This window comes from Canis lupus, chromosome 2 (assembly GCF_003254725.2).
Source record: "Canis lupus dingo isolate Sandy chromosome 2, ASM325472v2, whole genome shotgun sequence".
NCBI lineage: Eukaryota > Metazoa > Chordata > Mammalia > Carnivora > Canidae > Canis > Canis lupus.
In genome coordinates this window covers 54577351-54589826 of record NC_064244.1, presented here as the reverse complement: position 1 = coordinate 54589826, position 12476 = coordinate 54577351, and the positions used below count along the sequence as shown (strand labels likewise).

The 12476-nt window shown below is 36.8% G+C and overlaps 1 protein-coding gene across 5 annotated transcripts in view; it reads right to left on the bottom strand.

Annotated features, from left to right (window-relative positions):
• FCHO2 (FCH and mu domain containing endocytic adaptor 2) overlaps positions 1–12476 on the bottom strand; it is a 120783-nt gene that overhangs the window by 62270 nt on the left and 46037 nt on the right. For all 5 annotated transcript variants that reach the window (XM_025448365.3, XM_025448368.3, XM_025448366.3 and 2 more), the window contains exons 7-8: positions 9706–9804; positions 8378–8474 (exon numbers count right to left, since the gene is read on the bottom strand). In XM_025448365.3, the coding sequence (XP_025304150.1) occupies positions 8378–8474; positions 9706–9804 (196 nt within the window). The remainder of the gene's footprint in view (positions 1–8377; positions 8475–9705; positions 9805–12476) is intronic.

The following is a 12476-nucleotide window of genomic DNA, read 5'->3' as shown; positions in this document are numbered from 1 at the left end:
GCAGACTTCCTGCTGAGCACTGAGCCCGAGCCCAACATAGGGCTCGATCCCTCGACCCAGAGATCATGACCTGAGCCAAAATCAAGAGTCGGACGCTTAACTGAGCCACCCGGGCAACCCCCCCTAGGTCGTATCAATTTTACAAATGCTACTGAAGAATATAACCTTCTACCATATTTGTTTTCCCATTCTCTACATATACCCATACACACATACAGACTTTTTTCTTACTTTAAAGATTTTATTTATTTATTCATGAGAGACACACAGAGAGAGACACATAGGCAGAGGGAGAAGCAGGCTCCCTGTGGGGAGCCTGATGTGGGATTCGATCCCAAGACCCTGGGGTCACGCCCTGAGCCCAAAGCAGATGCTCAGCCACTGAGCCACCCGGGAGCCCCAAATGAGGAATTTTAAAATGTAATAGTATCAAGGTCCTGCCCTAGACCCCTGAAATCAGAATTTCCAGGGCAGTGAACTGTCTGTGCATTTTTTTAAAAAAGAGATGGGGGAGGGAGGGAGAGGGAAAGGAAAGGGGAAAGAGAAAAAGAAAGAGAAAGGAAGGATAGATGGAAGTAAAGATGTAAAGAAGAGAAAAATGAAAAGGAAAATTTCATCTAGTTCTCCAAACACAGAATCTTAACGTAAAATATAATCTCCTACGTTCAAAGTCTGACAATACCTCCATACTCCTAGACTGAGTCATGTCTCCATCCTCTGTGATACTGATAAAACCTTGGGTGATTATACTGAGCTCACTAAATCTCTCCACCCCTCCCCCCAGAACTTACCCCTTCTACACACAAGTGGTGCAGAAGCCACGTCTATACTACATGACCTAGTCAGAATGAACTAACATAGAAGAATTACTTGATCCAAGATTACCTGGACCAGTTTCTTTCTCCCAGAAATCTGTAAAGGGACTAAAACCTGGGTTAATTCTGAGCTGTGGCTGCAATTAAAGAACAAGTAGAAATACCTAGAAATTACAGAGAGGTCACCTTATGTCACGTGCCTGGAAAAACAAAGAAAGCCACTGTGCAAAGAAAAAAATAAAGCAGTAGAAATACAGAGGTCGAATGAATGAAATATGATACCCCGTGTTCCTACAGGTTTGGGTTTCCTTTTGCAGCCTGGCTATATTCCTGACTTTGGATCCTTAGGATATCTCTCTTTCCAGTAAATTTTCTTTTAAATTCAAAGTGTTTAAGCTAGCTTCTTTAACATACTGCAAAAAGAATGAAAACTCTGTCCTTGTTATTATGCACATGTAAAATTTGTAATCAGCTTACCTTACTTTTTACTTCTATGTTGTTGCCAGTGTTTATACATTTAACGTTTTTAGTGGCTACTTCAAATTAATGAAATAAGCTTTTATTAAACAAAGTCTGCTCAAAACATTTTAATCTTTATTCACAATTCAGGATTATCATTATTATAAGAATCAATTACTATGCTATAACTGCAGATGTAGTTAGTACAAGGTGTCAGAATAAAGTATTTCTGAGCCCAAAAAGAAGAGCAGAATCAGCTTTTGAAAAAAGATTATGGGGATCCTGGGTGGCTCAGCAGTTCAGCGTCTGCCTTCAGCCCAGAGCATGATCCTGAAGGCCTGGGATCCAGTCCCCTATCGGGCTCCCTGCATGGAGCCTGCTTCTCCCTCTGCCTGTGTCTCTGCCTCTCTCTCTGTCTCTGTCTCTCATGAATAAATAAATAAAATCTTTTTTTTTAATAAAATCTTTTTTAAAAAATTTTTAAAAGCTTTAAAAAAAGGAAAAAGAATTATGTACTACTGTGAGGTACACAATTCTAATGAGATCATTCCTGCTACTATGCTACTTAAAAAGTATATTTTCGGGATCCGTGGGTGGCGCAGCGGTTTAGCGCCTGCCTTTGGCCCAGGGCACGATCCTCGAGACCCAGGATCGAATCCCACGTCGGGCTCCCGGTGCATGGAGCCTGCTTCTCCCTCTGCCTGTGTCTCTGCCTCTCTCTCTCTCTCTCTGTGACTATCATAAATAAATAAATATATTTATTTATCATAAATAAATAAAAATTTTTTAAAAAGTATATTTTCTTTTTTTTTAACTTATATTAATTTTTTTAAGATTTTATTTGTTTATTCATGAGAGACACAGAGAGAGAGAGACAGAGAGAGAGAGGCAAAGACACAGGCAGAGGGAGAAGCAGGCTCCATGCAGGGAGCCTGACTCAGGACTTGATCCCAGGACCCTGAGATCACAACCTGAGCCAAAGGCAGATGCTCAACCACTGAGCCACCCAGATGCCCCTCTTCTTAGCTATTTTTAATTTTGCTTTCTACATAAGGGTTTCTGCTTCTCTGACTTAGAAGTTATTTGTACATTTGACATTCTTGCAAATCCTGAGAGCTCTAGAAAGATGATCTTAGACTTTTAAAAAAATATTTGCTTTACCCTATACGTTAAAATAATAAACATAGCGGGTGCCTGGGTGGCTTAGTTGGTCAAGTGTCTGGCTCTCAATTTCAGCTCAGGGTCCTGGGATATAGCCCTGCCCCACCACCTTCAGCTCCACGCTCAGCAGGGAGTCTGCTTAAGATTCTCTCACTCCCTCTCTCTCTGCCCCTCCCCACACTGCTTGTTCACTCACACACACACACATGCTCTCTCTCTAAAATAAATAAGTCTGGGGCACCTGAGTAGCTAGCTCAGTTGGTTAATAAGCATCTGCCTTCAGCAGGAGTCATGATTCTGGAGTCCTGAGATGGAGCCCTGCATCAGGCTCCCGGCTCAGCAAGGAATCTGCTTCTCCCTCTTCGTCTGTTCCTCCCCCCAACTTGGGTGTGCTCCCTCTCTCTCTCAAATAAAATATAAAATCTTTTTTTTTTAATATAAAATCTTTTTAAAAAAATAAAATAAACCTTTTTAAAAAGTAAATAAAATAATAAACATAATGTAGAAGCTAAAATTCTCCAAATACCTCAATCAATCAATTTCATTTAGGTAGTATGACCACAGGAATATAATTTCTCCTTTTTCCTTTGTGGCTGATTGTTTCTCATGTGTACCTTTCACAGGATTTTCATATTTTTATCTTGAACACAGTTTAATCCCTGGAAGTTCTCAAATGAGAGCTATAAACCTATATCATCATATAATGAAAATACAGGTAAGTTTTTCAGCAAAATCTTCCAATTAACCATATTTATATACACTGGTCTACCAACTTTTTAGGTTATTTATCCTTTTGTTTCTGATAAATGGAAACTTGCTTAACTTTCTGAATTATAAAAAGCATACAGCAAAATTACCAGAATGACTATAAAATAGAAAACTCCCCAAAATATGGTTTTAATCCCCTCTGACAATTAAAATACCTGAGAATGGGCAGGAATATTAGAATGTCCTTAGAACACAGAAGGATATTCACAATTAGAAAACACTTGTTTATTCATAACCCTTCAGACCACAGGCACTTTGATATTCAAAGCATCTACTTATACTGACTCAAATTCCAGAAGAGCCAGGCAGTACTTAAAAAATAATGACAAGAAGAGTATGGAGGTTCCTCAAAAACTTAAGAACAAAACTACCATATGATCCAGCAACTCCTCTTGTAGCTATTTATCATTCTCTCAAAAAGATATGTACACTCCCATGTTCACTGCAGCCTTATAAGCCACATAAGCATCCACTGACTGGGTAAAGGAAATGTGCTGTGAGTATACAATGGAATATCATGCAGCCATTAAAAAAAGAAAGAGATCCTGACATTTGCAACAATATGAATGGATCTTGAAGACATTATGCTAAGTGAATTAAGTCAGAAAAAGACAAATACTGTATGATCTCACTTCTATGTGGAATCTAAAGAAAACCAAACTCAAAGATAGTCAAGAGACTGGTTGTTATCAAGAGTGGGGTTGGGGGGGGTGAGGGGTGGTGAGATGGTTAAAGATGGTCAAAAGGTACAAACTTCTATTATGAGATAAGTCAGTCCTGGAGATAGAATATACAGCATGGTGACTATAGTTTATAATACTGTACTCAAAAGCTAAGAAACTAATTCTTAAAAGTTCTCATCACAAGAAAAAAAAACTGTAACCATGTAGGCCCAAGTACCCAAACTTACTTTGGTAATCATTTCTCATATGCATACATCAAATCATTACGTTGTACATCTAAAACACAACACTATATGTCAATGATATCCTAATTTTTAAAAGATTTTTATTATCTATCCCTTTATTTGAAGAGAGTGCACGCACACACGTGTTCACGAGTGGAGAGAGGGGCAGAGGGAGAGGGACAAGGATACTCTAAGTGGAGCCCAATACGAGGCTCAATCTCACAACCCTGAGATCACGACCCAAGCCGAAACCAAGAGTTAGACACTTAACTGACCTAGCCACACAGGTACCCCATCTTATTCTTTAAAAAGTAATGACAAAAAAGCCACTTCATATAATAAGTTGTATAAAATAGTCTCAATGAATAGGAAAAAAAGTTTTAATGCTCTCAAAGTGTTTGATTTACACAAGAAAATTGGACATAAAATTAGAGGTGGTAGCTTTGAACAGATAACTAACGAAAAATAGATTTTAAGATATACCAATTTTTTAACGAACTGGGCCTCTTGTTTTATTTTTAAAATATAAATCCCAAAGGACAAAAATTAGTTTAAGAAGGAATTCATCCACCAGAGGGGGCCCTTACAAAACAGGAGAAATAAAATGTTAACAGCAATCAGCAGTATATACAATTAAAGGTTAGACTACATTTCACAAAACAAAATCCTTTAAGTCTGTGAATTCCATTATATAATCAAATGCAAAATTTTGATTATATTACTTTTACAAGAAACACAAAATTTTCATCACTGAAATAGGCCCCCAGACTCATCTGTTCAGGTGCCCATAAGCCAAACAAACACGGAGCTATAACTCATTACCCACCACAAGCCAACTAGAGAAGTAATATTCTACCTCCTCCACTCTGGCACCATTCTTTCTTTTTAAAGTTAGTTCTAGGACCACTTTTTTTGGAAATCAGTCATTTATACTCACAGTGTCAACAGTCACCCTAGAACAGTCACCTGATTCTGGATTTAGTGATTATTCTAGGAAAGCCCATGTCATCACCACTCCTGGCCTCTGTCCTACAGCTTACCATTTAGCTACAGGGATTTTCTACATGTCACAGTTTATCTTGAGGCCAGTAAGTTTAAATTTATAAAGAAACAATATCTATCAGTAGCTGCCCATTAATCAGAAATGTATTACTTTTTTAACATAACACTTATTAAATACTCAATAAATGTTAAATTATCTCATATAACCCTCATAATAACTCCACGAAGCAAATACTATTATTATCCCCACTCTACAGATAAAGGTAATGAAGCTTAAAAATTTCACAGCTAGTAAATAACACTACGAACTATAGGGCTAAGTATTACAACAGATAAGAAAATAACTTAAATTTTTTTTAAAGATTTTATTTATTTTAGAGAGAGAGCTTGAGCCCGGGCTAAGGGAGGGGCAGAAGGAGAAGCAGAAAATCCCAAGCAAACTCCATGCTGAGCATGGAGCTGGACATGGGGCTCAATCCCAGGCCCCATGAGATCACAAGCCTAGGCGAAATCACCAGCTGGACACTCAACCGAGTTGGCACCACCCAGGCACCCCTAAAATAACTGAAATTTTTATCGAGCTAATTCACATACAGCTGTAAAGAAAAAAATACAGGGAGATTCCTTGTACATTTTGCCCAACTTCCTGATATGATAACATTTTGCAAAACTACAATATAATGTCACAAACAGGATACCGATAATAATATAATCTGCAGATCTTGTTTAGTGTTGTAAGTCACTTTTTCCATATGTCCTTGCTTTTATTGATCAACCCTTCTAACTACTCTATATAAAATCTGTATTTGTTCTCCAACTGTTTTCATCTCTCTTAACTGGTCTTCACTTATAATTTAATCTTTTTTTGAGAAAGAGACAGCAAGTGCAGGGGGTGAGGGACAGAGGGGGTAAAAAGAGAATCCTAAGCAGGCTCCACGCCCAGCAAGAAGTCCAACATGGAGCTTGCTCTCATGACCCTGAGACCATGACCTGAGCCAAAATGAAGAGTCAGACGTTTAACCAACTGCACACCGCCCAGGCACCCCATAATTTAATCTCTTTACAGGGTATTTTAGGGTTTCATACTTTTCTGTAGTTACATATCTCATTCTCTTGATATATGTAAACTTACTCAGTTCTATTCTAATTTCTCCAAAGCATAGGCCCTGGGGTCAAGAACCCTGGCATTTTACTATCTGCTCTGCCATCTACTACCTTAGGCCAATCATTTAACCTCTCACCATTTCCCTCATCTTTATTATGAGAGTAACAGTACCTATTTCAAACAGTTGCTGAAGATCAAAGTTTGCCTGCAAAATGGTTGGCACAGTACATGGCAGAGAGTGTCTCACTAAACTTTAACCAGAATTACTATTCCTCACCAAGACTCTTCGAATAGCAAATCCATCCACTGCAACCTCTCTAACATTCTAACTTTACTATTATACGTCCATTTGTTCATTCACTCAACAAAAATGTACTCTTTACACATAAACAGATGAATCAAATACAGAACTTTCCTTCATATCTGCACAATTATTAAAATCTAAGGTAGACAGCACTAATAATAAAGGAGAAAAAAAAAGTTAAAGTTCTCTGGCACTTTCAATGGAGGAAGTAGCAAATGACCCAGGTATTTAAGAGTTTATGTGCGTAACAAATAAACGGGAAGAGACATGAGGCAGAAATGAAGTACAATACAGCATTTCCTAGAATAAGAACATAAGGGCACCCAAGGTACCCCAGGGTAAAGGGGGCAGGTATAGGAAATAGTAAGCAGTTCCAGTCGGCGACAGTGAGGGTAAGACTAAAGACTAGTCAGAGACTGAGAAGCTTTAAATCCAAATCCAGAGCCTAATCATTCTGTCTATAATGAGAAGTCAAAGATTTATGAGTACTGCAATGATAAGTTCACAACTGTATACTCAAAATATGAATGTGCTGTAACATGTAAAATAGGTTAGAGAAGTGCCAATACTCAGAAACCTACCGCTGCAATTGATCAGGTAGGTAGAGAAAGCATGAAAAGAAGATCTGAAGGGAAAAATACATAAGTGAACCAATGATCTGAAAGTCAATAAAATCTGAAAAGAAAAAGTGAAGATTTAGGTTACAAGTCTTAGTTCTGGGAACTGCACTAAAGAAAAATGGCTCCCCAACTTCCCAAAAATCACTTACCCATTTTCCTGAATTTCAAATTTTTATTTGAATTGGATATTTTAATTTCTTTACTAGACTGAATTATTTTTACCTGTAGAATGAAACAAGTATCTTACAAGAATATGGTATAGTAACCAATATACAAAATCAAGAAATCTGGAAGACTCTATGCTGAGCAGGGCAAAAGAATAGGCTACTTAGTATATGTGATATATCATAATATGCTTATTAAACGTAAGATTCAGAATATTGTCATTGTTTGTTCATAAAACAGGAACCAGGATTCCTATATATCTCCAGTGTCTCAAACACCATCTGAAATACTTTTTAGCATGCAACAAATATATTTGTTGAATACATATGTCAATACGAAAATTTAAAAAGTTGTTAAGTTTTATGAAAGGTTCTCTGTTGGCCTCAATGCTCTGAGAGCTCAATATTCTCTCCCACTTTTCCTTCTGTTCATAGTGAATATAGATAAATGAATGTAGATAATGATACTGCAATCACGTTGTATGGTGATAGATAGTAGCTATACTTCTGGTGAGCATAGCATAACCCTTAGAAAGATGAATCACCATGATACACATGTGAAACTAATGTAACATTGTGTCAGTGTGTCCATATACTCAAAAAATTTCTTAGAGCTCCACATAGGGCTCTGTGCTGGGCATGGAGCCTACTTAGGATTCTCTCTTCCTCTCCCTCTGTCCCCACCCCAATCCCCCACCCCTGCTTGTGTGAGCTCTCCCTCTCTTTAAAAATAAAAAAATTTTAAAATAAAAAAAAAAAAATTTCTTAAAAATTTAAAAATAAAAATAAAAATAAACTGCACTTTTGTTAACTCTTTGAAAAATGTAAATAAGCAACATATTAATTTACTAAAGGTTATAACTACTTTAATATTAAATTATTAACCACTAAAGGCCAAAATAAAAATATTAATTTAACATATTATCAGATACAAAGTAAATGATATTTGATATTTTACACAGATTTTTACATATCTCCCAGGCTCCATTTTGCAGTTTGGGAATTTAAAAGCAAATATATTTGTTGCTGGATGAGAAATTTGTATACATTTCCTGACAGTTTATCATCTTACCAGGTCTTTCCTTCCCAGTGCCTTTTGACTCAGCAAATTTCTGTATTAAGCTTTCAACTGTAGTATTAGCCATGTTATTTATAAATTCTTCATGGACCTATTAAAATGAAATAAAGATATTTTTTCTTTTTCCATTAAAAATTCTTACTATATTTCAGACATAACTTGGACAAAGCAATTAAAATTTGTTACACCAAAATATGTGGCTTTGACCCAAAACCTTTGAGAACTTTCATTTACCTAACATGCTGTTACTCTGTGGGTACCAACCACTGTTTTACATGAAGATACAGCCCCTCAGCCTTAGAAGTCAAGGCAGTTTCCTGTCCTCATCTTTGAATGTTTTAGACACATAATTCTTATATAAATTAAAACTTACACAGATCTCTAACAATCTTTGGATCCTTAATAATAAAAAACAATAGACCTCATCTTTCTCTACTCTATCTCAATGCACTCCAATTGTCATAATTAAACTGCTTTTAGGGACGCCTGGGGGGCTCAGCAGTTGAGCATCTGCCTTTGGCTCAGGGCGGGATCGAGTCCCATGTCGGGTTCCCTGCGTGGAGCCTGCTTCTCCCTCTGCCTATGTCTCTGCCTCTGTGTCTCTTATGAATAAATAAATAAAATCTTAATAAACAAACTGCTTTTATATTTTTTGGGGAAAAATGTTTTCTTAAAGGTTTTTTTTTTTTTAAGTAATTTCTATACCCAATGTGGGGCTTGAACTCTAAATGCCAAGATCAAGAATCACATGTTCCACCAACTAAGCCTGCCATGAATTCCTATTTTTGGAAATTTCTAAGCACAAGTTCTTTTCTTCTCTCAATTTTTTTAAACATTTTATTTATTTATTTGAGAGAGTGAGCAAGCACAAGCAGGGAGGAACAAAGGGAGAGAGAGAAGCAGATTCCCCGCCAAGTGGGGAGCCCAATACGGGACTCAATCCCAGGACTCTAAGATCATAACCTGAGCCGAAATTAGACACTTAACTGACCGAGCCACCCAGGCTCCCCTCTAAGCACAAGTTCTATAACTTACTGCTGTTCTAAATTATAAAACAGCAAAAAAAATTTTTAAATATTAAAAAATTGATGAACTTCAGAATTTTAAAGTAAAAGGAATGAGCTATGGTTACTTTTTAACAACTGGTTTGAATTATCATCCTTGGTGGCCAATCAAAACACTCAGTTTATTTTATACTTAATACATGTAAATATATATTCTTTATCTGAAATAATCCGGTATCATATGGAGTTCTGGATTTTTAAAAAGTCATAAATCAACATAAAATTTTCATGAATCAGTTCAACAAAAGAAAAACTTACCTGGCCTATTTGCAAATGAATTTCCTTTATAGCATTTGACAAGGATTCTATAATTTCCTTTATGTGAATGAGATGGGCTTCTTCAATATCTTGAAACTTCTGGATAACAAAAATGAAAAGTTACATATATACATAAAAGAAATACACTCTGAAATCAAAACTTTTTTATTATTATGTATTTTTTTTTAGGTAATCTCTACAACCAACATGGGACTTAAACTCGACCTTGAGATCAAGAGCCACATCCTCTACCAACTGGGCCAGAGAGGTGTCCCTGCAATCAAAAGACCTTTTAAATCATTTCAATACATCTAACCAAATTTAGTGAGTTAACATTATTATGTAATGTTTAATAATACTTCTAGACAAATGGGTCCAGTAAAAATACTGAAATGTTTAACTTTGTATTATGTTAACTTTTTGTTATGCCATTTTTTAGGCATATATGAACTTGTTCAGAGTTTGAAAACGCCATATATTAAAATCTATAATCACATTCAGAAAATTGGAACGAGACCCAAATGAGAAGTGTCACAAAAATTAAGGTAGAAGTGTTTCAAATTGAAGAGCAATTAGTTGACAGAGCAGAAACTACTGTTTACTTCTGAAGACTTTATAATCTAGCCCGAGGACTCTCAAAGTGTCTTTCTAATCCTTGAAATGTTAATACATACACAGCCTTCAAAAGAGGTAATCTATGGTCAAAGAAATGAGGAAATGCCTGTAAACTCGATCTCAGCAGTTCTCAACCTAAGGTGGGGATATATCCAATCACTTAGAAAATGTTTTCAAACTATAGAACACAAAGATCCTCTACTATTCCCTGGAGATGGGAGTGGAAAAAGATGAGAATGTTGTTTGAAAAATTCCCAGGTCATTCTGGTATTTATTCTCCAAGAAGAAAACCACTGTTGAGTTGGCTTCCAATAAACAAAATAAGAACCCTGAGAAATACTGAAATAAAACATGTTTCATTTTGCTTAACCCAGTATTTTCCAAATTTCTTTGATCATGAAACCCTTTTTGTTTTTCTTCTTCTCTAAGTACCTATTAATATTTCACACAACAATGATATTCCTCAAAACAGGATTTGGGAAATGCTGAATTAGCTATTTTCAAACAAAATACATTTGTCATTTCAACTGCACAAACCTGATTACCCATGTTTTTCCCCAAATTAAATCAGTCCTAAGGAATAAGCCTAAATGCCTTGTTATCTTTTCTGGCTAGTTTATCAAAATTAATTTCCTTCACCTCATATTTAATATACAATTTTCTTCAACACTGAGTTACATGATCAGAAAATCACTAAGCTAAATGATTATATTCATATTTATGCAAAGGGTCTGAACTTTTTTAAAACAATCAAAAATGGTGAAATTATGGTTTTGGCAATAATGCAACAATGGTCCAAAAACTTAAATCAATTTTATTCAAGAGAAATAGTGGAGTTAAAATGTCTTGTCTTGACAAATTTTTTTTAATTTATTTTTTATTGGTGTTCAGTTTACTAACATACAGAATAACCCCCAGTGCCCGTCACCCATTCACTCCCACCCCCCGCCCTTCTCCCCTTCTACCACCCCTAGTTCGTTTCCCAGAGTTAGCAGTCTTTACGTTCTGTCTCCCTTTCTGATATTTCCCGCACATTTCTTCTCCCTTCCCTTATATTCCCTTTCACTATTATTTATATTCCCCAAATGAATGAGAACATATGTTTGTCCTTCTCCGACTGACTTACTTCACTCAGCATAATACCCTCCAGTTGACAAATTTTTTTTGTAAATTTATTTTTTATTGGTGTTCAATTTGCCAACATATAGAATAACACCCAGTGCTCATACCATCAAGTGCCCCCCTCAGTGCCCGTCACCCAATCACCCCCACCCCCTGCCCACCTCCCCTTCCCCCACCCCTAGTTCATTTCCCAGAGTTAGGAGTCTCTCATGTTCTGTCTCCCTCCCTGATATTTCCCATTCATTTTTTCTCCTTTCCCCTTTATTCCCTGTCATTATTTTTTATATTCCCCAAATGAATGAGACCATATAATGTTTGTCTTTCTCCAATTGACTTATTTCACTCAGCATAATACCCTCCAGTTCCATCCACGTCGAAGCAAATGGTGGGTAGACAATTTTTTTTTTTTAAGATTTTATTTACTTACTCAAAGAGGGCATGTGAGAGAATACACACACACACACACACTAGCACTGTATACTATCACCTTTACTTAAAAGCAGCATGGTTATACAACTGCTCAAATATATTAATATTCCCATCTTGGAAGTAGCAGGATAAACAAAATGTCAATTTGGAAAAAAGGAAAAATAATGAGAGAAAGATGAGTGCTGAAAATTCCTTCAGAACACTTTGATGAGGGATGCTTGGGTGGCTCAGTGGTTGAGCATCTGCCTTCAGCTCAGGTCGTGATCTCGGGGTCCTGGGATAGAGTCTCACATCGGGCTCCCCGCATGGAGCCTGCTTCTCCCTCTACCTGGGTCTCTGCCTCTCTCTCTGTCTCTCTCATGAATAAATAAATAAAATCTTTTTAAAAAAGAACACTTGGGATCCCTGGGTGGCGCAGCGGTTTAGCGCCTGCCTTTGGCCCAGGGCGCGATCCTGGAGACCAGGGATCGAATCCCACGTCGGGCTCCCGGTGCATGGAGCCTGCTTCTCCCTCTGCCTATGTCTCTGCCTCTCTCTCTCTCTCTCTGTGACTATCATAAATAAATAAAAATTTTTAAAAATTTTTTTAAAAAAGAACACTTTGA